We start from the raw sequence: 25,653 nt of genomic DNA on the forward strand, positions 1-25,653 counted from the left end.
ACGTCAAGATAAGGCATGTGGGTAGGCATTTCGAGTCAAGGAAGTGATGTCAAAGTCTACCACTTTTGTTGCTAGGTCCCAAACAATTCCATGAACCCAAAGCATTCTATCAAGAAAATCTCTAGGAGGAGGCTCATAGTCGATGAGCTTTTCCACCAAGTTATGAATGTGGGGCCCCGAAGTGTTTCTAATAGCTAAGAGGAGTGGCAAGATCAAAGATTTGGTTAGCCATTGGAGTTATAGTCAAAGCCAAATTACCTCAATAAGACATCGAAAACTTTTCTCTCAAAGTCCTCCCGACGCCATAGTTCTTGATTCGGGATCACATAAAGGGAATCAAATAACTACTAGCCAGTAGGATGGAGTAAATATTTGCCCATGCCTAAAATTTGAACATTAAAATAGGAAGAGAGAGTAAAAGTTACGTATCTTGTGTGGTATGACAATGTTGAGATATCAAGCTTAACTAGTGTTACTGTACATTGATGACTGCGTGGGTGATAGCTTTTGCACTTATGCCACTGGCATGGTTGGTGAGCTTATGGTTAATATGCCGCCAATAGATGACAGGCTATGTGATAGCCACTTTGGAGTACTAAAGTTATGGCATAGTTATACTGCCAACTCATATAGTCAAATTCACACTATGGACTGACCATTGTATATTATTGTAGGAGAGTACTTTCCCTTTATGTATGTACTCTTATCTTTTAGTTATATGGTTGTAGTGAAGAGAAGAAGATAGAAGAAAATTCAACCATTCATCTCTCTCTCTCTTATGTTTTGCACTCTCTTGTGTGTGTGTGTGTGTGTGTGTGTGTGTTGGCTTGCAAGTAACGTAAGCTCTCCCTCTCCCCCCCGCATTCTCTTTATGGTATCAGAGATCCAGTTTACATGAGAGCGAAGGAGGTAAGCAAGAGGCAAGAACAAGCAAGGAAAGAAGCGGTACATAGGTAAGAGCATCACATTAGGAGAAATATGGACTCTCCATTTTGCCCCTTAAGGGGTTTCTCTCACTTCTCTCTCTCTCTAGAAAAAGATTCTAAAATAATGTTATAATATTAGCACTTGTAGAATCAAGGAGATCTCTTTATATTGTTTTTAAAAGCGATTCACCTATTATTTTATTGTAGTATTGTCCAATGTCCAAAGTTAGTACCACCTGTCCTCAAAATTCTCAAATCTGAAATAATAATATTCTATTTGATCTAAAAACGTGAACCATCTAAGATGTGACACTCTTAAATACCCACATGACTTTTTAGCTTCTAAATCCTTCCAAATAGATTGCATTTACGTATTTCAAAATGGGAGAAGTTAAAAAATGGAATAACTTGATGTAGACATCACATTTTTGAATTTCTTTTTACCCACGCCTACCTCTATGCTCTAAGAGTGTGACTATTAATTTTCATCATTTTTCATTAAGTATCCTGTAGGTTTATGAATTTTTTCTTCATTTAGAGACTTCTCTAGATATTTTAACATAAGAAAAATAGATTTTCCAATTTAGGGCGATTTTAGTTTGCTTTGATGAGATATTGCTTTAGGTTTTTCATTTTCCCTCCTTTGTACAAAGAAAATTCAAATCTGTGTTTATTTTCTTTAGTAACTATGCTCAAAAGCCTTCTTTCCCTCCTAAACCACATTAATGAGTTTAGATCTTCTCAATCATGGGGTTTCTTCTCACAATACGTGTGGGCCAGCCCCAAGCATGTGACTAGCTAGGTAGATGGGCCAATGGGTTCCAAAGGCTATTAAAAATGCTCCTCGGATGCTACTAGAGCTTATTGCTAAAGGGCTAGCCTGAGATGATCCCAAGCACGCAAGAGACTGGATGCAAATCTGTCCTCAAATGCTAGGCTAAATCCACGATTTTGCATCTCTATGAAAATCCATCTCGTGCTCTAAGACCAAGGGCTTGTGAATACCAAGTGTAGATGTCTTTTTTGAAAGATGCTTACAACTATAGATGTGGTTTCAATCCTTTGGACCTCCATGGAGCTTCATGTCAATGCAAGTGCATAGTTTGTGCAGGTGGTAATACCACACCAGGGATGTTTAATTTCATTGTATACTTTCACAAGTGTCAATGCAACTTTGGTAGTCAATAATCTGCTCAAAACATCTTGAGGCAGCCTTTCACTAGTGGGAGTGTCTAATGGGCACTTGCAAAGAGTGTGATGTGAAGAAACTAGCTTGTTGCCCCCTTGAGAGAAACAAGGAAGGAAAGAGTATTACAGTGAAGGTTTTTGAATACGTGGAAACACTTGACAAACAAGGAAAACAAGAAGAGAAAAGATCTTGTGTGTAAATAGAAATGCAATGTCACGATTTTCTTCTATTATTGAAGAGAAAGCTCGTGTTTTTCATTACGCATAACTACCTTGCACATTAGCAAGGTCTACAATTCAAGGAGTGTATTCTCAAGTTCCCTGCTGATGTGGTTGTGTCAGTAGTGGAATTTCCAAAGAAATATGCCTTTAAGGAGAAAAATTCAATTCAAAGTATGCATTGGCATTCTACATATGTGACAATATTGGTACCAAGGTGAAGTCATTAAAACTTACCACTTCAACATTTTAGATGATAGAGTCATGAAACACTCTGTGGTCAACACTGTTTCTTATTGCATATATGTAAAATGGTTACAAAAATAGGGGATACTTCCCAAACGGTATTGGGTGTGGTCAAATGGAGCTACCTCACATTTCAATGCTTGTAGACCCTTTTACTTTGTCACAAGCTATGCTAGAATGACATGCATGGAGATGATATGGAACTTCTCGGCAAGTGGTTACTTACGGCAAAGGAGAGCATGATGGGGTTAGCGATGTTGTAAAAAAGAACATTGATGCACGAACAATTAAAGAAAGATGGTGCAATGATGAAGATGCATATGATGAAGCAACTTACGAAGGTCATCATGATGTTTTAAGTGTACATTTGTGTGTTGGGAAAAATTTTACAATAAATGCTAAGGCTGATAATGAAGGTGTTGATTTCTACTTGGTCAGGTGCATTGGGGTCAAAGAGAAAGCAACAAAGAATATGTTGATGAATGAAAAAATGAAATTTCAAAGGGGTCCTATACCATCAAGGGTTTGTTGTAAACAAATGGATTCCTTATCCTTTGAACTCCTAAGAAATGCCCCTATAGTAGTAATACTTTCACATCTTGTCCCATGTATCAAGATACCAATGATGCCTATTGTAATAACAAGGTAAATGTTTACAATCACTGGAGGGAGATCAAATGTACCCCATGTACTTAGCATCCCTAACACCACGAGAGCCAGAGACATGAATCGTATGACAAAGCGACCACCCACATAGTGCTATGATTGCGCGAGACCTCACTGAGTGGCTAATTGTCCTAACAAGAAGAGAATGGCAAGTACCTCTGTAGGTGCTCATGTCATGACCCCATTGTGTGTAGGGTGTGGTATTGATCACATGTATAAGGCTTTTCCACTAAGACATGCATCAACTACCAAAAAACCTCACCGAGTATCCTAACCCCATTGAGGAAAAGGAGAGACTTTTGGTAGCCCAAGAGTTGGCCAGGGAATGCCAAGCGCAATTGGAAGATGAGCCTCCTACCACCTACCTTGAGCCATGCCCATCGGTCTCAAACCTGAGACTCATTGAAGAAGCTCAGGTATATCCTAGAGAGCTTTTAGACCAACCACCCCCATAAAGGCTAACAGAAGTAGCAGCTACCCCCTAGCAAGGAAATAGGGTAGCCGAATATCTTTAAAAACTGGGGGATGAACACCTTAGAGAAGCGAGCACAAAAATCCCTATTCCCATCCCTTACACACAAAAGAGCCTAAGACTGAGCCAAACCAACCTTCCTTTTGCAAAACAGCACCCGTTCCAAAGAGACATTATAGGTCTCTCTTCTTTCCTCTTATCTCGAGTCCAAATCCCTATCGGCACTTTGCTCCAAGGTAGCCCAAGTCTATGGAATGATCTGAAGGATTAGATGGAAGGATGCCTCAGGGCAGGCATACACAAAACCATGGAGCCTAATAGCTCTAACAAATTTGAGGAAGAAGAATTTCGTATACACCATAAGGTAATTAGAACCCCTATGGTTTGAGTGAACAAGCTCGGACAGTACTTCGAGGTGATAATTTCAATGTAGCCTTGCCAATAACCTTCAATGGCCACTTTGTTATAGCAATCGTGGATGGAGGAGCAAGAGTGAGCATTATTACTAAACATTGCTAGGAAAAATGGGGAACACCCGCCTCGGCGGATGACACCACTTTACTAAGTTAAGCTTGCTGATGGAGCCACAGCAAGACCCATTGGTCTATTGAGGGATCTTAAGAACTACTTAGTGCCACAGCAAGACCCATTGGTCTATTGAGGGATCTTAAGAACTACTTACTGCCACACCTTCGTGGTGATGAATTTTGGACGTTAGCCATTCTCTTATGATTGCATCCTTTGTAGACCATCCTTGAGAGAGTAAAAAATGATTCATGATTGGGATACAGACCACATATGCATTCGACAAAAAGATCTAACATTCAAGATCAATCTACGCATGTGGAAGGTCCACCCCATGAGCGGCAGACCATTCGTAGAGAACTCTATCACAATGATGCAATCCACTACAGTCCATTTGTGCCAAACATTCCATAAGACAGTTAAAGATGAAAGGGAGAGTGAGGAGTGTGCACCGCTTCCAAAGCTTGAAGACTCTGAGAACTGGATGCATATTCTTGCTACCTTAGACATTTTGCCTGGACGCACTGGTACAAGGTTTGCTACGGTAGACGGGCTAGAGATTACATCGCTATACATGTTCACTTCAACATACTTGCCCAATGTCACCACCCAAGAACTTGAACAGGTTATTAGAACAAATCCATCAGGGGGGGTACACGCTCCCATAGAATGCATAGGCATGAGGGATTCCTTGGGCTAGAACGATACATCTTCCTAGACGGTTCAGATACCCATTGGTTGAAGTATATGGGAGCTGTGGAAGCGCATGACCACTTGAATGAAATGTGGCAAAATGAGTTTTTCAATAGCTCTCTTTTGATCCACTCCACCATCCCACAACCAGCAGAACCCAGTGAACCCAAACCAGACTCAGAAAAGCTTTATCGCTCAACGTGCAAAGCATGCAACAAAAAGCTAGCACAAGCTGAAAAGAAAGCCAAAACACTAGTCGATGAAGAAAGTACTAAAGCTGGAGAGACCAACGTTTCAAGACCTTCTAGATGGCTGACCTATTTATCTAATATGATTTGGCTCAAAGTTTTGACAGTGGGAAACCAGGGACCTCTTATGATGGTCCAGCCAAAGTTAAGGAGATAAACTTGGCACGCCCGGGGGAAGACCCAAGGCCAGTGTATATTGGTGATGACCTCTCTACAGAGGAAGAGAATGAGCTTATTGCTCTACTTACTGAATTCCAGGATTTCTTTGCTTGGAAGTACATAGACATGAAAGGTGTACCTCTAGAAGTGGTCCAACATACCATTCCAATGGTTGATGGAGCCAGGCCGGTCAAACAATGGGCGTATCCAATGAACCCTAAATACTCCAAGATGGTCCACAAAGAGATTGAGAGACTTATTGATGTTGTATTCATCTATGAAATCGAGCATACGGTGTGGGTATCACCTATTGTGATAGTGCCTAAGAAGAACGAAAAAGTCAGTGTGCACAGACCTCAAAAAGGTCAATGCCGCTACCATTAGGGACCACTATCCCTTAATGAACATATGCTAGAACAAGTAGCAGGAATGGAAGTTTACAACTTCCTCGATGGATTCTTTGGATACAATCAGGTGCTGATCGATCCCAAGGACTAGCACAAAACAGCCTTTACCACCAAATGGGGCACATACGCATACCAAGTCATGCCCTTCAGGCTAACCAATGTCCCTAGAACCTTCCAACATCTTATGTGCAGCATACAAGGAATATCTTTGAAAATTCCTTGAGGTGTTCATGGATGACCTTTGTGTCGATTCGTCCTAGAAGGAGCACCTTGCATGTGTGTGCAAAGTGCTAGAAAAGTGCAGGCTATACCGTATCTCGTTGAATCCCCTCAAATGCCAATGCTGGGTTTGGCATGGAGTGATCCTAGGACACATTGTCTCCAAGCAGGGAATCTCTACCGATGATGACAGCAAAGTGCGGCTCATCATAGAGCTGCACGCCACCCACAAACTTCAAAGGAGTCTAACATTTTATGGGACACGTCGGCTACTATCGGTGATTCATTTTTATGTATGTTGATATTGCTCGACCTCTTTACGGACTCCTCATTGTCTTCAAGTGGACTGATGAATGTCAATGGGCTTACACTACGCTCAAAAAAACTTTGGCACAAGCGCACCACTGCTCACTTAAGGGCAACAGTTGCCCTTAAGTGGGTGGTTTAGGGGATGGTCGCCCTTATTGGGTGACCCCGCTCCCCCACCCACTTAAGGGTGATGGTCGCCCTTAGTGGGTGGGCCCCCGTCCACTTAAGGGGGACGGTCGCCCTTAGTGGGTGGGCCCCCGTCCACTTAAGGGTGACGGCTGCCCTTAAGTGGGTGGGTTTTTTTTTTGGGGGGGGGGGGGGGTTCGCCAACTAAGGGTGATCAACCCCGCACATACTTAAGGGCGACGGTCACCCTTAGTGGGCAACCCCGCCCCCCCACCCACTTAAGGGTAACCATCGCCCTTAAGTGGGTGGGGGAGGGTCGCCAACTAAGGGTGATCCCTCCCCCCCCGCCCCAAGCCAACTAAGAGCGATCGGACCTTAGTGGGTGGGGGGGTTCGCCAACTAAGGGCGGCCCCTCACAGTGAACCATGACCCACTAAGGGCGTGATCCCCCACCAACTAATACTTCTCTCTCTCTCTCTCTCTCTCTCTCTCTCTCTCTCTCTCTCTCTCTCTCTCTCTCTCTCTCTCTCTCTCTCAATTAATTTATCAATTACACATACGATGCTATTATCTAGCATCGACTCTATGGGGTGATGGAAGGACATTGTTCTTATGTCACATTGCATACGCATTCTCTTATGCTAGGAAGTTGTGCCTAAACTACCCAATCTTTCCAAGCAATGCCTAAACTACCCACTCTTTCCAAGCAATGCCTAAACTACCCACTCTTTTCAAGCACATCTTTACTCGGGGTTAAAATCACTTTCTTAAGAACTATAGAATACAAGGATGTACTCTTTACTTGAAATGAAAATATCATAAAAAGAGATGACAGAAAGGTTATAGCTTAATTTGGGATCACAACAGAGATATAAAGGTTATGCAATCATTATATGAGAGTTAGCTATGGAATAATCATTATATAGGAGTTAGTTATGGAATAATCATTATATAGGAGTTAGTTATGGAATAATCATTAAATGAGAGTTAGTTATGCATGCATTTATTATATAGTATAATTATTAAAAATGAATTTTAGATATTGTGTATTAATGACATTATTTATAATGATCATTTTTTAAAAAATGAGTATAATTTTTAAAAAAATTCTTAATATGTAAAGAATTTGTGTTTAGATTTTGAATTCATTGTCATTAGTTTGTTGTGTGTTTATGAGTTGGTTTTCTGAGAGCTTGTGTGTTTATGAGCTAGTTTTCTAAGAGCTTTTCTTGCCATGAACACTTCTTTTCACATTTTTGTGGGAGGTTTTGAGAGTGATCCTATTGTTAGAACTATACAGGGTCATTTTTATATTACTAAAACTGATGATTTTGATGGAATATTATGTCCACTCTAGATTGAAAGTTTTTGCAATCAAACCAGGATGATGGTGTAGATCATCTTATACTTATCCAGTCAGCTAGACCTGATGGAGAGGAACAATGTTATATCTTTAATAAAAATATAACAATAGAATACCTTGTTATTCCAATAATAGAAGAGTCAAGCAACACTATAGCAATGATCCCAACAAAAGTCATTATTAACCTTACAATAGGAGTTTCTTCCCACAGGTGCACCACTTCAGAAGAGTGTGGTCAAATATTTATTGTGTGAGGAATCTCATGCCGGTGTTCGTAAATTGTTATTAGCAAGCACACATATTGAGAAAGTAGAAGAGATTTGTCAAATTTATAATGGTAATGTGGCTTTTGAGTTGCCAAATGTACGTGATCCTTCAGCCTCTCCAATGCAAGGAATGTAGCAAGCACATGATGGCCATTGTTGGGTGAAATCTGCAGAGACTCGTGTGAAGTTTCCTAGAGTTGTACGAAAGAGTTCTTGTGGACGCTTATTTGAGTGCACTTATGCCTTGTGTGGAAGCAAAACTATGAATGGCACACCAAATACAGATGGATGTGGATCACTAGCTTGTTGTTACTACAAGAACAACCCTGTATGTAGAAGATTGTGTGGTGCTACGGTGTACTATTGTATGCCTACTACTGATCCACATATGTCGAGATTGATGATACATCAAGGGAAACATTTGCATAAGGTGCAAAGGGGCACATCAAGGCAAGCATTACAAAAGATAAGAGAACTTGTACAAGAGCTCATGAGATAATTGCAACTTACGAAATGAAAGAGGAGGACACAGTGGCACAAGTGCTTTTCTGGGATAAGTTTAACAATGTTATGGTCCAAAAAGGCTTTTCCAAGCCATATTTTTTTGGCTTCATGGGCTGATGAGGCTGGAGCCAACTAGAGGGCAATTAGGACAAACTATAATAATGGACTAGAGAATATATTGGAAGGTCATGAGCGTTCGTGTCTTTTTCATTGGGAACAAAGCTTCAACATCCATACAATACAATAATATGTAGTTATAGGAATTTTTTAGGAAAAGCATAAGCAACTATGTCGTTATAGTGGCATTGTGCATTGAGTCAAGAAGAAAAACTTTTAAAATACATACACATTAGATCGTGGTGGATGAACGATAAAGTCATTGATGCAAACCATGGATTGTTGGCTTAGTTGGTGGCATACTAGATATCCCCATCGGAGGAAATATCTTATAGAGGTAAGTATTATTTTCTTGGTTTTTAAAAAGAATAGCTTGTATTTTGAATCCGAATTGTCAAGTTAACTATCTGGTTATAGAATGCGATTGGAGCTTGCCAATTAACTTAATCTCCTGTTATAGGATGTCGACGATGCTTGTATGCCACACATGCCGACCACCAATCTAGCAGAAATGAAACATGCAAGTTGGTTAGTAGGAGAGGGTTTCAGGGGAACCATCTCTTTATATGATGTAGCTGTTTTAGACCTCGCTAATGCCCTCTTGCAATCCACAAAGAAGCATGCATTCATGCAAGGTAAATATCACGGAGCAGGCAATAACAAAGTTAATGGAGAAGGCCAAAACATCAAAAGCTCCAAGTTCGTCAAGCACTAACAGATTAGTGGTGGGGGAAGCATTGAGTGGCACACCAATGCACGTGTAACCAAACTTTTTTGGTGATAACATTACTATTAGTCGGCATCGAAAACCCACAGTTCCCACAGTTATAAATCTTGAGGAAGATAACTCATCACATCGTTCAGAGTATGTTACAGAAAACTAGCCATGCAAGACACAAAGTAGGAGATTAAGCTTTCCACCCAGTATTCCTTTAGCTACAGGTGGTCAACACAATGCAGAGGGAGAGATAACTGAAGCAGAGGTGTAGGAAATTATGGAGGGTGACATACACGATTCAATGTGGGCTATATGTTGAACATCTCTATATAGCAAGGTAACTTGCCAAGGATGGTTAGGTGGCCAAGATGGCAAGTGCAAAAAGAGTATCAAGAAGGGCAGGTAAGGTATTCTAGCTCCTTCTTTCTATGGTATGAGAGAATGGTCTGGGGGCAAAGGCGTTAGTTCATGTGGTTTTGTAACAACAACATGGATCATACTTGGAGAGTATGTAACACCATCTAGAGCCCTGATTGTTTGGCGAGTGAGGTAAGATACAAAACTGACTATGGAGGATGAGATCCAAGCATTGGAGACTGGTGGGCTTGTGTTGCAAAAGGAACAATGTCAGGAAGAAAATGATGTAAGCCAACGATCAAACAAGGTACAAAAGTGGCATATCAAATATGGCAAACCAAGAGAATAGATTCGGCAATTTCAAGTATAACTACAGTCTTTGAGCATTTAGTCATTAAGGTCAGGAAAATGGAAGTGTTTGTAATTAAGATTGAGGAATCACTAGTACACAATGAATAATAAACTGGTGACTATGGGAAAGAATCCATCATGCACATGTCCCGATTTTCAAATCAGGTTAGGTGCTAGACGACCATATTGTGCATGCAAGCATCTTTATTTTGTATATTTATGTATCTTTGGGTTAGATACAAACCATAATATGTTTATACATCAACCCACTCTAAAAAAGAAGGACCTAGTGAGAATGTTCAGCAGGAGAACAATGTGAAAAGGACCTAGTACTGTTGATGACATTGTACTGTAGTTTTGAAAAGATCCTTCATGTTGCAATAATAAAATGTCCTTTGTCTCAATTCTCTAGCAAGGACTATTTACTTTTCGCTTTTTTAATGTTTTAGTAGGATAATTAATATAGTTATATGTCGATGGCTTATATATGTTCATTCCATTCATCTACTTTTTAAATAAAGTGGATGACCATGCATCTACTTTTTAAATAAAGTGGATAACCATGCATCTACTTTTCTAAATTTAGTGGATAACCATGCAAAGCACCTTTTTACTTTTTGCTTTGTGTATCTATAAATTTGACCCCTGCCTCTTACTCTAATCCTCACTTCCAAATCTTGTTGCCTCCCTCTCCCTCTCATCATATTTCTCTCCCTCACTATCGTTCTCTTCCTTAAACATCAACTAACCTTTTGTTCATCTCTAATGGCTTCTTCTAATGGCCCTAGTTATACTCTAAAGAAAACTCTAAAAAGAGTTTGCAAAGATTTATGCAACAAAACGGGCGGAGATACGACAGAACATCTCAGAATCACAACAGAGGCCCGCAATTTTTGGACGAAGATGCTAGCAGATGAGCCTATTGATTCTGGAGATTTGTTCATGTGGAACATGAAGATTGGAAGCACCATTAGCACTTGGCAAAGTTTCGGATATATTACCGAAGAGATAGAGGAGCCTCTATGGGAGGAGTTAAAGAATATAGTCCAAAAAAGTGTATAGGTGTAGGATCTATATAAGTAGTTATGATATGTTCTCAATTTTAAACAATGTTAGATTGTAGTAGCCCATGTAATAACCTTTTTTGGAATAAAGTGGTCTCAACTATAGATCACCTTGTCTTTTGTATTAATTGCCTTGGAAAATTTTAGATTTGTTGTTGTTTTGATTAATTATGTCAATTTCTTGGTTTATTGTATGTTTTGAATAACAATTATGATAGAAGAGTTGTATTTGGAAGATGTATGTGAATGAACTTGGTTTTATCTGTAAACTAAAAGCGATATTTTTTATCCTAAGGATGTAATGTTATCATGTTCTTATCTCTCTCACTCCCTCTCTTTCTCTCACTCCCTCTTCCTCTCAAATAATTAGGTCATGATCTCAATCATAATTGAAAAATTATTGACCTTATTAAATTTACATTCTTCATTGCTTTTTACGCAAGGCATAGTAGATATCTTACCTAGAATGAAATTATCTTGTATATATAATTCTTGAAATTATTCACCTTGTTAATTATACTCACATCAATGATATGCCATCACATGAAAAGGCTTCAAATGATATGAAATCACATTCAAAGACATGCAATGACATGCAACACTATGCCAGTGACATGCAATATATTGTAAAATGACATGCACATGTAATAACATCTAGATGCAATCCACACCATGCAATGCAATGTATTGTCAAATGGCACATACATGCATTGATATGCAATTGGATAATAAAGGCATGAAATTGGATAATAAAGGCATGCAATGACATGCAACACTATGCAAAGGGCGTGGAGTACCATGTAATGACATCATGTATATGTAGTAACATCCAGATGCAATGCCATGCCATGCAATGCAATGTATTGTAATGGCACATACATGCATTGACATGCAATTGGGTAATAAAGAGCAGTCCATGTCATGCAAATGCAAAAATACAAATGTAGAAAATACACTCACATTTGCAATGCTATGCAAATGCATGTAAAGATGAGGGAGATAGAGAGAAACGAGGTGGAAGAAGAGATTATGCATAGAGAGGGTGGGACAAGGAGAGAGAGGGAGGGAGGGTGGGAGAGTGAAAGGGGGAGAGAGAGAGAGAGAGAGAGAGAGAGAGAGAGAGAGAGAGAGAAAGAGATTCTTTAGAGTTTTAAAGTTTACCTTAATCACAAGCATCAACATGATGAACCATCTACTTGCCGTACTTATCAAGCATAGATTGACTGCACACACCTTGATAAGGCAATCTAGATTTCTAAATGCTTTACATCATTGCTTAAACATTTGCATAAATTGAACAAGATTAGTAGATTTATCATATTTGCCCATAAGCTTGAAATTTCTATGGACACGACTCTAGATGACTCCTTTGGGTCATGTACATGTCTTTTGGAATCCTCGTGCAGCTTCCATTTCTTCAATATTATTACAGTTTGGGCATCAAGGGGTTACGAGGTTTATGGGGTACCATCTCCAAGTAGCTACAAAAAATTCAGGCCCATTGTTACATTTAGCATTGGACCAGTCACTATGGGGATTGGTGTCATAAAGGATTTATAACATGGTGGCACAATTAGAGGCATAATGTTGGTCCAATACAAAGCAAATATAATTGGGGGTTGTACTTGTGATATGGGCACATTTAACCCTTCTAGGTGAGCCCCTACGGCCCCACCATTCTCCTTTTTTGGTTATTTGGCTTTTTGTTCTTGTTTTTCGGTTTCCTTGTAGCCTAAAATGACCTTTGTATGTTTGGTCTACCCCCTATTATCTTAAAAGAGGGCTCGTTTTCATGGATTTGAATGTCTCCTAAAAAATATTTTTTCAAAATGTGCACACGCTAGTAGTTTTCTAAATGGTAGAAGAGGTCTCAAAACCTATTTTCCATCGCTATCAAATCATCAACACACGTTTTTTTTAAATGTCAAAATGACACTCAGTTTTTGTAGCCCCTTTTTAAGTGTTCTACAAATAATGCTTCTATGAGTTGAAGTATTTTTGGAGTACTATAACTTTGCTCCTCTCACCTTGTCAAATTTCTTGCAGTTGGTAGCTCAAACACTAGTCTGAAACTGTATTGCTTTTAGCACATTTTTTACCTCAATTTTTGGAGGTCAACTTTTGTGGCTGTTGGTCAGAGGCTAGAACGATAGAAATTAGCTTGGTCCACTTAAGGAAAGATTTAAAGAGCCCACAAAAATATTTAAGATGATCCCTAGAACACGTTCTCACCGGACTCACGGTTGGGGAGATTTATATAGCCATACAAACATGCTCTAATTTTTGTTAAAAAATTTGGCATGATTATATAGTCACGGTCATGATTTTGAGGCGTGAATAGTTTACGATCATGATCATATTTTTTGGTGCAATAAAAAATTAGTGACATTATCGGGATTTTTTGACATGATTGAGATTTTTCAATATGATTTTTTTGACTGTCATCGGCTAGGCATTTTTTTTCCCTATGTTTTTATGGTAGTTTTTGGAATCCAAATTATGTGGAGGGGGTGGTTTTGAAATTCAAATTAGGAAGTAAAAGAGGTTTCTTCCCAAAAAGGTAAGTGGAAGTCAACACTTTACACCCTAACACACCTCTTACACATCATAAATAAATCCCAAAAGTGAATTCTAACCAACTCTTAAGGCTTCATCACATTGAATGCACATTAACCACTAATGAATTTTAAGAAAAAGTGAATAGGTATTAATCTAAGATTAAACCTTTCACTAAAATTTTTCCTTTTAGATTGATCAAGGGTCTTAATTAATTAATAATCATTAGTTAATTCACATAATTAATCACATCATTAGATTTAACATTGAATTGCAAAGACATGTGCACTATCTAATGTGTGAATTAACAAATAATTAAATATTAATTAATAAATAATTAAAGATTAATTAATAAATAATTAAAGATTAACTAACAAATAATTAAAGATTAATTAATAAATAATTAAAGATTAATTAACAAATAATTCAAACATAAGCATATGCATTGCCTAATATGTGAATTAATAAATACTTAAAGATTAATTAAGCTCTTAATAATGGGCTCTTCTCTTGTTTTGTGAGTTTTATGTGTTAATTTGGTACATTAATGTATTAACATACACTCTATGCACTCCTAATCTCTTTTTTCTAAGCTCATATTTATCTAATAATCACTACAACCTCTAATTTTTGGGTTTTTTCACCTTTTCTCTTCACTAATCGCTTTTCTAATTTAAAAACCAATATAATTATTAAAATTATTAAAAAAATTATGAGTTTTTTAATGGTTTTTTAAACTTTTCTTTGATGATTAAGTTAACTAAAATAGATGCTAACACTCAAATACAACAAAAAACTCATTAGAAGTGTAATAAATTAACATCTAAAGCTAACTAAAATTAAGCTAACACTCTAATCTACTTAAATGCAACAAAAAACTCATTGGAAGTGTAAAAATTAGCATTTAAAGTCTTATGTAAAAAAATACAAAAAGCGAGTAAAAGTTTTACTAAAATGCTTCCTAATGCTTAATGTAATGTAAGTGATACATTCTAAGCCTAGATTAACCTATGTGGATGCTAAATGAACCATCTAAATCAATCTAAATATAATAAAAACAACAAATTAAGCTAAAATTCATTCTTTTCAAGACCAAAAGAAAAAAGAAAAAAGTAACTAGAATCACCACAAATCTCCACCAAACCAATCCTTTTTTGTAGAAATCCACTACTAAAGAGTATGGGCAATATTTGTAGATTTAGAGAGCAAATAGTGGAAAAAGCTGAAGGATTTCTCCCACAATGCCAAAAATATTATTACTCGTTTTCGGCCTCTCCTAGAAACACATTTACAAGAGATTACCTTAGTACGCTACAACTGTCGTGGGGATCTTTCTAATGGTCAAGCTCGAGCACACTACTTCAAGAGCTCCACACTTATTTGGGTAGCCGTTTCCGTCACTATCTTGTGCGAGCATTGTCACACTGTCACATTGGACTATGGGTCCTTATCTCTCTTCTCACCTTACACAACTCACACACTCACTAGTATGTGTTAGAGAAGAAGATTAGAAACATGATTTACTAGAGTAAAACTCAAATTGCACAATGGGAGAGTATGTTGGATTATGAGATTAAATGGCTTAAATTGTGGTGGCCAGACGAACAAAGGCTCATAAGTGGTATATTGCTCATATAATGCTAAATCTCATAATATATGTGTGAAGTACATTCAGAGGGAATCCATTCGAGCTTGTTGTTGCCACACACTCTTGGAGCGAAAATCATCGTAATATTCAGTTGGACCATTTCAATGCGCTCACATCCAAGCTGTAGATTTGGACCCTGTTGCTTCATAGATTGATCCTATGTGCTTTTGGTGTCTCTTGGAGTGAGAACTGCCATAATATTCCATCATACCATTTCAAGGCACTCACATCCAAGTTGTAGATTTGGACCGTGTTGCTTCATAGATTGATCCTATGTGGTTTTGGTGTCTCTATCTTTGTCATTTGATATAGAAGTATAGTGGTAACACCCCAAAATAGGTTAACCAAGGTGACACATATTTAAAGAACTCATAAGAGTTATTTTATTCCTTGCAAGTATTTTTGCACATTGAGTTAGAATTTTATCAAAAAAAATTATTGATTTAAAATATTCAAGCATTGAGCCTTGTAGTACCTAGCAAATATTTTTTAACATGTGGTAGCATAATCCCTGAATGACTATTATATCGAGTATTACCATATTTATGCATGGTAATACCATATTTTTTTAACATGTGGTAGCATAATCCCTGAATGACTATTATATTGAGTATTACCATATTTATGCATGGTAATACCATATTTTTTTAACATGTGGTAGCATAACCCCTAAAATGCCTATTGTATTCAATAGTACCATATTCATGCATGGTTTTTTATCATATCTTTGGGAATTCCCACTTTATTTTTTAATTAGTGTGGCTTCTTTCTTTAATTTGTTAAACTGGTGGAAGATAAAGTAGGTTGTGATTGAATTATTTTTTTAACTTCTTTATTTTTTTAAAGGTTGATTCAATGATTAAATTATGAACTATAACTCTCATTAGTAATTAAAATATAACGTACAACTCTCAGGTTAGTTAATTCAATATCATAGTTTGCATTGGTTAAATTAATAACATTAGAACTCTCATTAGTGATTAAAATATAAAGTATAACTCTCAGGTCAATCAATTCAATATTATAGTTTATATTGATTAAATTAATAACATTAGCAATGTCTTTTGTTAACTTCCTCATTTTCATTATTAAAAAAATGAATTGAATTTTGAATACTTATTCTATCTATTTGGGTATTATTAATCTATGTTAATAATTATCTCTTTCTTATTATTAGAATGTATGATTATACTCAGTTCATTTTAGATTATTCTAGTTACTACATTAATTAAGAGAAAACGTTTCCAAAAATTAAGAGCAACTATATCTTTTTATTGTAAGTCCTTTAAAAATAAATTTACTATTTCTTTTCTTATACCCATATAATTTTAAAATGAAAATTCAAAGCCTTTGAAAGATAATAAAAAGACATGATGATTGTGAAGCCATTAGTTTTTATGAGTGCTAAATTTTAAAACAATTAAAACACAATGGTACTTGTAGTCCAATGCACAAAGCTAAATGAAAATTAAAAGCAATGAATTGTGTTTTATTAATAGATCAATAACTTCTATAATGCTTCTCCAAGCTACACTTTGCAAAGAGGGTAAAATGAATAAATAACAATGGAAATCGATGATCTATTTACTATGTATTATTGAAGTTTACAATAACATTTTTCTCATTATATATATATATATATATATATATATATATATATATATATATATATAGAGCGAGAGAGAGAGAGAGAGAGAGAGAGAGAGAGAGAGAGAGAGAGAGAGAGAGAGAGAGAGAGAGATGTTCCAAAGTAGCTTGAAAGAGTATAAGAATTCATGTAGTTTTGTGAAATCTCTTTAAGAACATTCATGCCCAAAAGTTTTGTTGAGAGTTTCTCTATTTACTTGAACCTCATTAGTGATATCCTTCACTATATTTTGGAGAACCGCTTATGTAAATATGCAAAAATATCATATCAACAAATAGCTAAATGAAAACTACTCATAATAGTTATATATTTGCAACAAATAATTTTACAAAGCGTTAAAAGTACTGTATTGGACTCCATTTGGATGAGATGACGTAAAGGTGCACTGCAAAAAACAAGCAACTTAAAGTTAAAGATGTTATAGGTACATTGCAAAATAAGAAACTTAAAATTAAAGATGTTAAAGGAAACACAATTATATAAAATGTGCTTAAATCTAATGTGGGATTATAAAGGTTTTCAATGGAACATCACTTGATTACAGAGAAAATTTTAAAAAATGTTTTTGCATTGAAAATCCTAGTTTCTTTATCACTCTTTCTTGTGTTGAAAAAGTTTGGTTACCATTAACACTTGACGTCTTCCTACTTGGCATGCACATATTGTCTACCCACTTCACATGAATAATCAAGAGAGATACTACATCTTTTTTCCATGCAACCTTGCTCACCGTGTCTCTTCTATGTTGTGCTCTTTCTCCCCAAATCATTGCATTAAAATAAATGCCGTAATAACCATCAAGTAAACCAAATAAAATATACCTACGTAGGGATTACTACATGTCAAACTTCATAGAAATAAAAACACAAAATTGTAATACTTAAAATGAAAAGCTTTGCAAAGACTAGTTCCATACAAAATGATGAAGCAAGAATCCCTTATAATGAGTACGTATTGTGCAAATGTAAATCATACATGCGATGATAATTAACATGCATAAACAATGATTACTTTGCATCCCAATGGCAAATGCCAATTCATTTACGTGAAAATAGGTAAGATAATCATGCAATCGATGAGTAGTTACATTACTTCAAATATAACAAATACTTACAATGAAGCAACCTAACTCATATATATAAAAACTAAAAATAAAAATACTAGTAAAGCATGAAAATATTTGCAAAGACTTTTTTCAAGGATAATAGGTTTGGTGGATCTAGCACTAAGCTCCCTATGGGCACATTATTGAGGGGCTTGTCATCAGTAAGCACGACCTTTGTAGTATGAGAGGAATGAGATAAGTGAGGAGAAAGCTAAAGAAAATATAGAACACCATGGAAAGCTTGACGCCATTAGTGAAATGAGTGCAAAATGAGCAAGGAAAATGCAAGTACCTCATTATTTGCTTTATGGCTTTGTGATTAATTTACTATTCTACAATGTTATTCTCCAGAATGGGGGAATGGCATGTTCCCCTATGATTATAGTTTTAAGAGAAAACTTGTGCCACCTCTCAGCCATACCTTGTGTATGGTCTTTTTCTTTTCTCACTTACTTATTCACAAAAGAAGTGTTGGCATGATCAAAATGATTAGATTCATAGACGACTTATGTTGTTTAAAACGTTATTATTCAAGGATTCTATATGAAGCTTCTATATTCAACAATTGGAGCATCTTCCTTACTCTTGACAATTACTTTCAAAATTTTATTAGGTAGCATCCACGTTTACATAGTAATGAGAGCAATCACAATCAATTTCTCTTATCTTAGCTAAACTATCACTCCATAAAGTTGTCTATTATATTTCTTGGTTTGTATCAATCCCATATCGATTTAAAAAGTTAGCTTTCTTATTAACCATGAGAATGCATCATTTAACAAGTTAGTGCACCACATCCTTAAGTTCGCATCAATTCCATGTCATCATATTAACTCTTGAATCTCAACATTTAGTTTAAAAAATCAAATAAACAATATATATATTTTTAAATAGGAATTTGGATGTCTACAAGTAATGATTACTCATTGTTTTGTTTGGCTAATAAAATGAGGCCAATATGCACCCACAATGTTTGTGGGTTCAATTAATTTATTAATTTCTCCCGCATTTCTCTACTTACATGTATATTTCCCTTTACACAAAGTTTTTTTTAATGTTCTTTTCCTTCTTTTTTGGGCTACGTGCATGCGCTGTTCGCCATGCCTCTAGGCGCATGCATTATGTTGATTTCTGGTTGGTCTTTTGGTGGTGGCTACCTTCTACTTTTGCAAATTTTGCGGTGGTCGTTTGCTGGATGTTTCTTGTCGATCTGACTTCTTCAAACCTCCCATACCAACATGTATGGAGTTTTGATCTGGATTTTTCTGATCGGATTCGCTTATGTGGACGTGGATCGCCTTCTCGATAATTTATATATGGCAAGTTATGGTCCTCTTTGCTATTTAACGATATCGTCTCCTCTCTTGTTTATTTGTCTGTCGCTATGCTGTTTGGTAGTTCCTCCCTTGCTGCTCATCGTCATGACTCCTAAAAGAAAGCCTATGCATGATATCACTAATATCATGGAAGTGGCTCATCGACCTTCATCTTTTCCTTTCGATGAACCTCGTCCATCAACTTCAACCTTTCCACGAGCAACAACAGTTTTGGAGATGCCAACTACGTCGATTGTTCCCAGACAAGAAGGTGCTTCATTGGTTAATCATATCGTCACTCCTCTGGAGGGTCCTACTTCAGTTCATAACCTGCATGCAATCAAACAGAGAGCAAGGTCTTCCGGTATGTATTCTCGTAGCATTGCATGCATCTTTTTTGTGTAATAACTTCATTATGGGTGCATATTTGACTGATAATTTGGTTTTTTTCCCTTTATCGTCAGGTTTCGTTCATACTTTATGAATAAGAAATATGCGATATAATATGCACACCACAATTAATTGCGATATAATATCCACCCATAACATATATAATATAATAATATGAGTTTACTGAACTTGTTTCTTTTGTCTTTACGATATGTATTTAATAACGGTCGTGTAATTTGCTATAAGAAGATGACACACTGTAATGTTGCTAAATGTAATGTCTACAGAAAAAAGAAACTTATATTTATTTTTTCTATTGGTGTCATGTCTCGGATTGCATACATTGCATCGTTGTTTTCTGCAAATAACTAGTAGAGAAAATAAATAATATTTTCATTAATTGAATATGCTTTTTTGCAATTGTATACACCCAGCACATGCATATATGCACTCACACCCACGAAATGCAACCACAGACATATGCACTCCTACATTCTCTCCAATTGTATGCACCCACGACATGCAACAACATACGCAATTAATTCATCTTTTAATTTGGTGCTATCTTGCATACCTTTTTTAAAGAATCCAACAAGCAAGACGTTAAAGGGAAAAAACCAATGTAGAACGAAGAAAATACAGAGCCTTCTGTACACAAAATTCCCTCTTTTCTCTCAGACAAAAAAATGTAGGCTCTTCAAAGTATTCGTCACAATCGCTATTGGGAATGGAGATATTAAGTTATCATGTTGGGAGCCCTTGGAGGAATTTGTCAAAATAAAGTGTTTAAAATGTCTCTTTGCACTTGAAAAAGGTGGCACCTTACACCACTTGCACTTTCAGATGGTTGTTAGTTTGATGCTCCCATCCCTTATAAGTATAGGAAAAACTATAAAAAGATATTTGGGATGGGATTTATTTAAGCTTGAGGGTGCATTAGTTATGTGCAGAGGACTTAGGTAGATTAAGATGCATACCTTCGAAGGGATGGTAGGTTATGGTATGAAAAGATTTGCACAAACCACATTTTAAGTTCTTCTCGCCGCACAACATATCTATTGATGAGATAACTAGAGGTCGTCAGATATATGCTTTATATGGCCAAGTTGACTTAAAAAACAAAGTATGCTTATTCCTTGTCAATCTTTTTGAAAGAGCATATGTCTACATGGATACTTATATATCCAATAAGCTTGGCACATATTTGCAACAACTCTTCTTAAAATTGTTCGTATTGGAGAGTACTACACGACAACCTCATGGATAATTCCAAAGACTGGCTCGGGTATGAGCAGAAAAAGATTTGCTGCAGTGTGGAAAGTTATGAAAGTGCTGCACCTTACCCATTGCATAGATATAGAAGAGATTACTTCAATCCCAACAATGCTAGAGCAAACAGAGATTCTGAAGATGATGAAAGTGACGATGACGATGGACTCCAAAATATGCCTGGCAACGACAGTACTGTACTAGGGACACAAGCAAATCCAATAGTTATTGATGATGATCAAGAAAACCAATCACCACATGACTACAACACATCTTATCTATATGTATGGGAGAGAGCATATAAATTTAAAAAAGCCGTCGTGGATGGAGATGAATTCATCCCTCTCCCCCCAGAAGTCTGTAAGTTTGTTGGCCTCACAGAAGAAGAGGCTTGTTTTGTGTAGTGTCGTCTTTTCTTTCTCCACAAATGTAATTACTCCGCCATCGTTTGTAAGCTTCTGAAATGTATAACATGTGTGATTTTTACAAATCTCTTTGTTTCTTGATTATTAATTTCTTCAAATTAAATATGTAATTTCTGGTATCCGATTTGCTTGTTCTTGCAACTTTCATGAATTCGTATACCTTCCAACCTTGTGGTTGAAGAGCCTTAAAAATTATCATTTTTAAATATTTACCTTAGACTTCGTAAGGGACGAAGTCTAAGGTTCGAGTGAATAATATGCAGCACCAAAAAAATTAAAAATGAGGCCATTTGAAACGTTAATTTGAAACCGATCTGAAGTTTGAGCATAAATCGCAAGACGTTTGCAAAGCTTCCACCTTCTTCTCCTTTGTTCTTTTTCGAGAGGAGGGATGCGTTGGTGTAGCGTGTCAACTTCGCTGTAGCTTTGCACAAGCAGCAAGAGCGCGCGCACACGCACAGAGAGAGAGAGAGAGAGAGAGAGAGAGAGAGAGAGAGAGAGAGATGGTGTCCAACAGTCCGTTAACGCTACCCTTGCTTATGGATGGACACAGCTTGAGAGTGCAAGCTGCGGATGTCCATTCCTCTTTCAAGTCGCACTTTTATGACGGCATCCTCAAACATAACGACATCGCTACCTGCTTCAGAACTCTGTATCGGAACATCAAGCAAACCACGGTAACCGCATGGCAAGTGTTGCTAATAGAGTTTTTTTTTGGGGCGGGGGGGGGGGGGGGGGGGGGGGGGGGGGGGGGGCGGCGGCGGGACTTTAAATGTTTGTGCGCATACACAGGCACGCTTTCTTTTCCCAGCATTAGGAATTATTAACACCCTTTTCGCTGTTGTTTGCCCAGCTTGAAATTTATCCCTCATCATGTGCATAAGTAATAGACAACATAGATGCTGCATGTCCGCATCAAATCCAGGCCACGAAGCAGCCACCTCTGCAGGGTGTCGTTTGCAGATTTACAACCCACTACTGTTTAATGATTAGGATGACTATTTGGGAGCGGGGAAGTCTTGGAAGCTCTCATGAGATCGTGTTGTGAAGCACCCTTGGACATGGTTGGTCTATGAATGCTGATTGTATGCGCAAGGACTGAAGGCTCTAGGCACACATCACTGCTTTTTTACTGCTTGTAGGCTGATTTGTGATGGATAATTTATGCTGTGAAATAAGTGCTTGCTTATATATGCATTTTGCTGCTGGTCGGTTTGTACTGATGCTGTTGGCTTGTTTGTTGGACCATAATAATGCCTTTTAGCTAGCATTAAATGCTGCACATTATTCCCAATGTTGTCCTTTATGCTGGCCTACTGCTGCTTTTGCAAGTCTTTGCTTGTAAGCTTGTTATGCTGGCTGACTACTCTATGAAGGCCTCTACATGCTGCCGACTGGCTGCCCATGCCTTCCATGGTGCTAGTTGATGGTTGACCTGCTGAATATGCTAGCTCTATGCTGGCTGATCTGCTCATGTGAGTTGGCATAGGGTTTATAGACCCATATGCAAGGCAGCCCCCATGATGGGGTACCTTATGGGCTGGCCCATGTGCATATGCCCCTAAGATGGTTGCGAATGCAGTACCTAATGCTAGGGTTGAATTCTACATATATCTATCTATTTGATGAATTCTCCTAGTGGGTAAGAGGATTGACACATGTAAACGCTCTATAGATTTGGAGACCGACCTACGTGGTTTGTGTCTGACATGTCCCGGTTTGGGGCTCACAATGAGGCCACAACATACGACAAAATATTCCTCAAAAGGTATTCTTACTGTAGAAATATTGCACTGATGTAGAGCCAATGTGTCACATAGCACTCCAATGCAAGGTGCATGTAACAATGAGGATGATGGGTGGATAAATCCAGCCCGGTGTAACTGAGAAAACTGTCATTCCACTTCGCCCTCCAATGCAAGGTGCATGTAACAATGAGGATGATGGGTGGATAAATCCAGCCCGGTGTAACAATGAGGATGATGGGTGGATAAATCCAGCCCAGTGTAACTGAGAAAACTGTCATTCCACTTCGCCCTCCAATGCCTTAGAAAGGTGATAGAAACTTACTTGGTGGCTCTGTGCGAGGGACCAACTCAATGCGATGATCCTCGAGACGAATGGGTGGGAGGCCGTCCCTCGACATGATGTCTTGAAACTTCGAAAGGAGGCTTGTCAACGTGTCGTAGGTTGAATAGCAAACTATTGGGCGCGGACATAAACCAACGCACACTCAACTCCTTTTCTTAGAGCTCTTTGGGTCTGGACATGTGAAATGAGTGGGATTCTGTGAATGCTCCTATCTCCACAAATTATGATGGCTTAGGTAAATTGTCAACAATTGTGAAGGTGTCTTGTTCATAGCAACATGGGACGGGGACGGCCAAAAATAGGGGACGGGGACCTGGGACGGTGTTATATTTTGTCAGTATTTTAGTGTCGTGGGCTGCGGGCAAGATTGAAGAGACTCATCAATCGAGTGCTGGGCGTTGATAGCAGAGGGTAGAGGGCACTGTGCAGGTAACAGCGGGGTGAGCCTTGGTGCTGGCCTTGGCCCTTGGGCCCTAGACTCTGGCCTGGGGGCAGGGGCAGGCTGCAGCACAACTGGCTTGCCGCTTGAGCCTTGCAAAGCTTGGAGGCTGGCCTGCGCAAGGGCGCTGCAGAAGACAAACGCATAACACGATGCGGCCGGCCAGAGACGCAAGGGCAAAATGTCCAATTTTTTTGAAAATGTCCCCCGTCACTACGCACCGGCGAGTCTCCCCTCGTCCCTTGGCACGAGATGCATGTTCCCTTGTTGGGGACGTGGGAGGGGACGCCACCTTGTGGACGGGATGGCCATCCCTGTGCCCCGCGTTTCGGGACGGCGTCCCTGCGTCCTGTGCCCCCTTCCCGCCCGTCCCCTGTTGCTTTGGTCTTGTTGCCAATCAGGAGTGAACGCATGTTCGTGGAACCATGAGATGCCGAGAATCATGTTACACCCCAGAAGTGGTAAAACAATGAAATCTCGCTTGAATGTGGCCTTTTGAACACTAAACTCAAAAGTGTTGAGCTTTATGAAGGATGTGTGTGCCGAGACCAAGTGTGAAACCGTCCACAACTAAATTATGTGACACTACATAGCCAACTGCGGAGAGATGGCATCCTCAAAGCTGCCCATGCCAAATAGGACAATGGACAATTGTCCCTTTGCTTTGCCATAAGCACGGATGAGAGCTTTTGTTCGTCTTTCAGCCTCACCCTCGTGCATATCATCAAACACCACTTGGGGTACTAGATGCAAAGAGGGTAATAGCTAAACAACATTCGTGTTTGAAGGTGAAGAGGTGGGTGTAGCCTCATTGGCGGCTACTATAGAAGATGATGCTTTGGTGGCTTTCTCAATTTGCCACTTAGTGCAAATCCTTCTTGCCATGGCCTACTTGATGGTAGAAAAAACAACGGTTCTCTTCTTAGTACCACTTTTTCTCATCTGGTTGGAGATAACCTCAAGTAATGCACTCAAGTAATGCTCTCCTTGGCCTTCTTCTCAGGCACCTTTTTAGGCTTGGCCTCTGTGTTTTTCTTTTTGCGTGAGTTGCTTTGAGACTTATTGTACTTACAGTCTTTTAGTGTTCTGAGTATTCTTACTTGGCTAGGATGAAGACCGTTGTTGCTACTGTTGGGGTTTGGGACTTGACTCGACTTGCTTGGACTTGCCTCCGTTCTTCATCATTTCTTGGTTTTGAGCCAGAGTCAAAGCTTGGTGATAAGATCGAGGCTCGAAGTTCTGTACAAGAAACCTAATGTTTGTATCCAACTCCCTGAGAAACTATTTCAGCTTCTTGTCGTCCGACTTCCCTAATTGTTGTGGCATGGTTATGACCTTGTTTGAATATGTCAACACAAGAGACTCATTCTAGGAGAGTTTGTAAAACTCATCCTTCAAATTGGTCAAACAATAGGGTGGAAGGAACCTAGCGTATAGGTTAGACACAAAAGTATCCCAGACGTAATGAGACGTGCCTGTGGTTAGATCTGTGTGGAGACCTCACCAATGATGCCACCAAGTAACGGCTTCTCCCATGAGATGTGGAGCCGCCATATGGACTTTGCCTTGAGGATCTACAACTTGAGCCAACGGAAAATATGCAACAAATTGATGAATAAATTG

At 38.3% G+C, this 25,653-nt stretch overlaps 1 protein-coding gene across 1 annotated transcript in view; it reads left to right on the forward strand.

Annotated features, from left to right (window-relative positions):
- Positions 1-21,820: 21,820 nt before the first annotated feature.
- The window catches only part of LOC147622985 (ribose-phosphate pyrophosphokinase 1-like), an 82,828-nt gene continuing 78,995 nt past the window's right edge, over positions 21,821-25,653 (forward strand). Inside the window, exon 1 of the mRNA XM_086821012.1 lies at positions 21,821-22,177. Within this exon, the coding sequence (XP_086677138.1) occupies positions 22,004-22,177 (174 nt within the window). The 5' untranslated portion in view covers positions 21,821-22,003. The remainder of the gene's footprint in view (positions 22,178-25,653) is intronic.

The sequence above is a fragment of the Cibotium barometz genome, chromosome 27, assembly GCF_041138505.1.
Source record: "Cibotium barometz isolate CiBa-2024 chromosome 27, ASM4113850v1, whole genome shotgun sequence".
Lineage (NCBI taxonomy): Eukaryota > Viridiplantae > Streptophyta > Polypodiopsida > Cyatheales > Cibotiaceae > Cibotium > Cibotium barometz.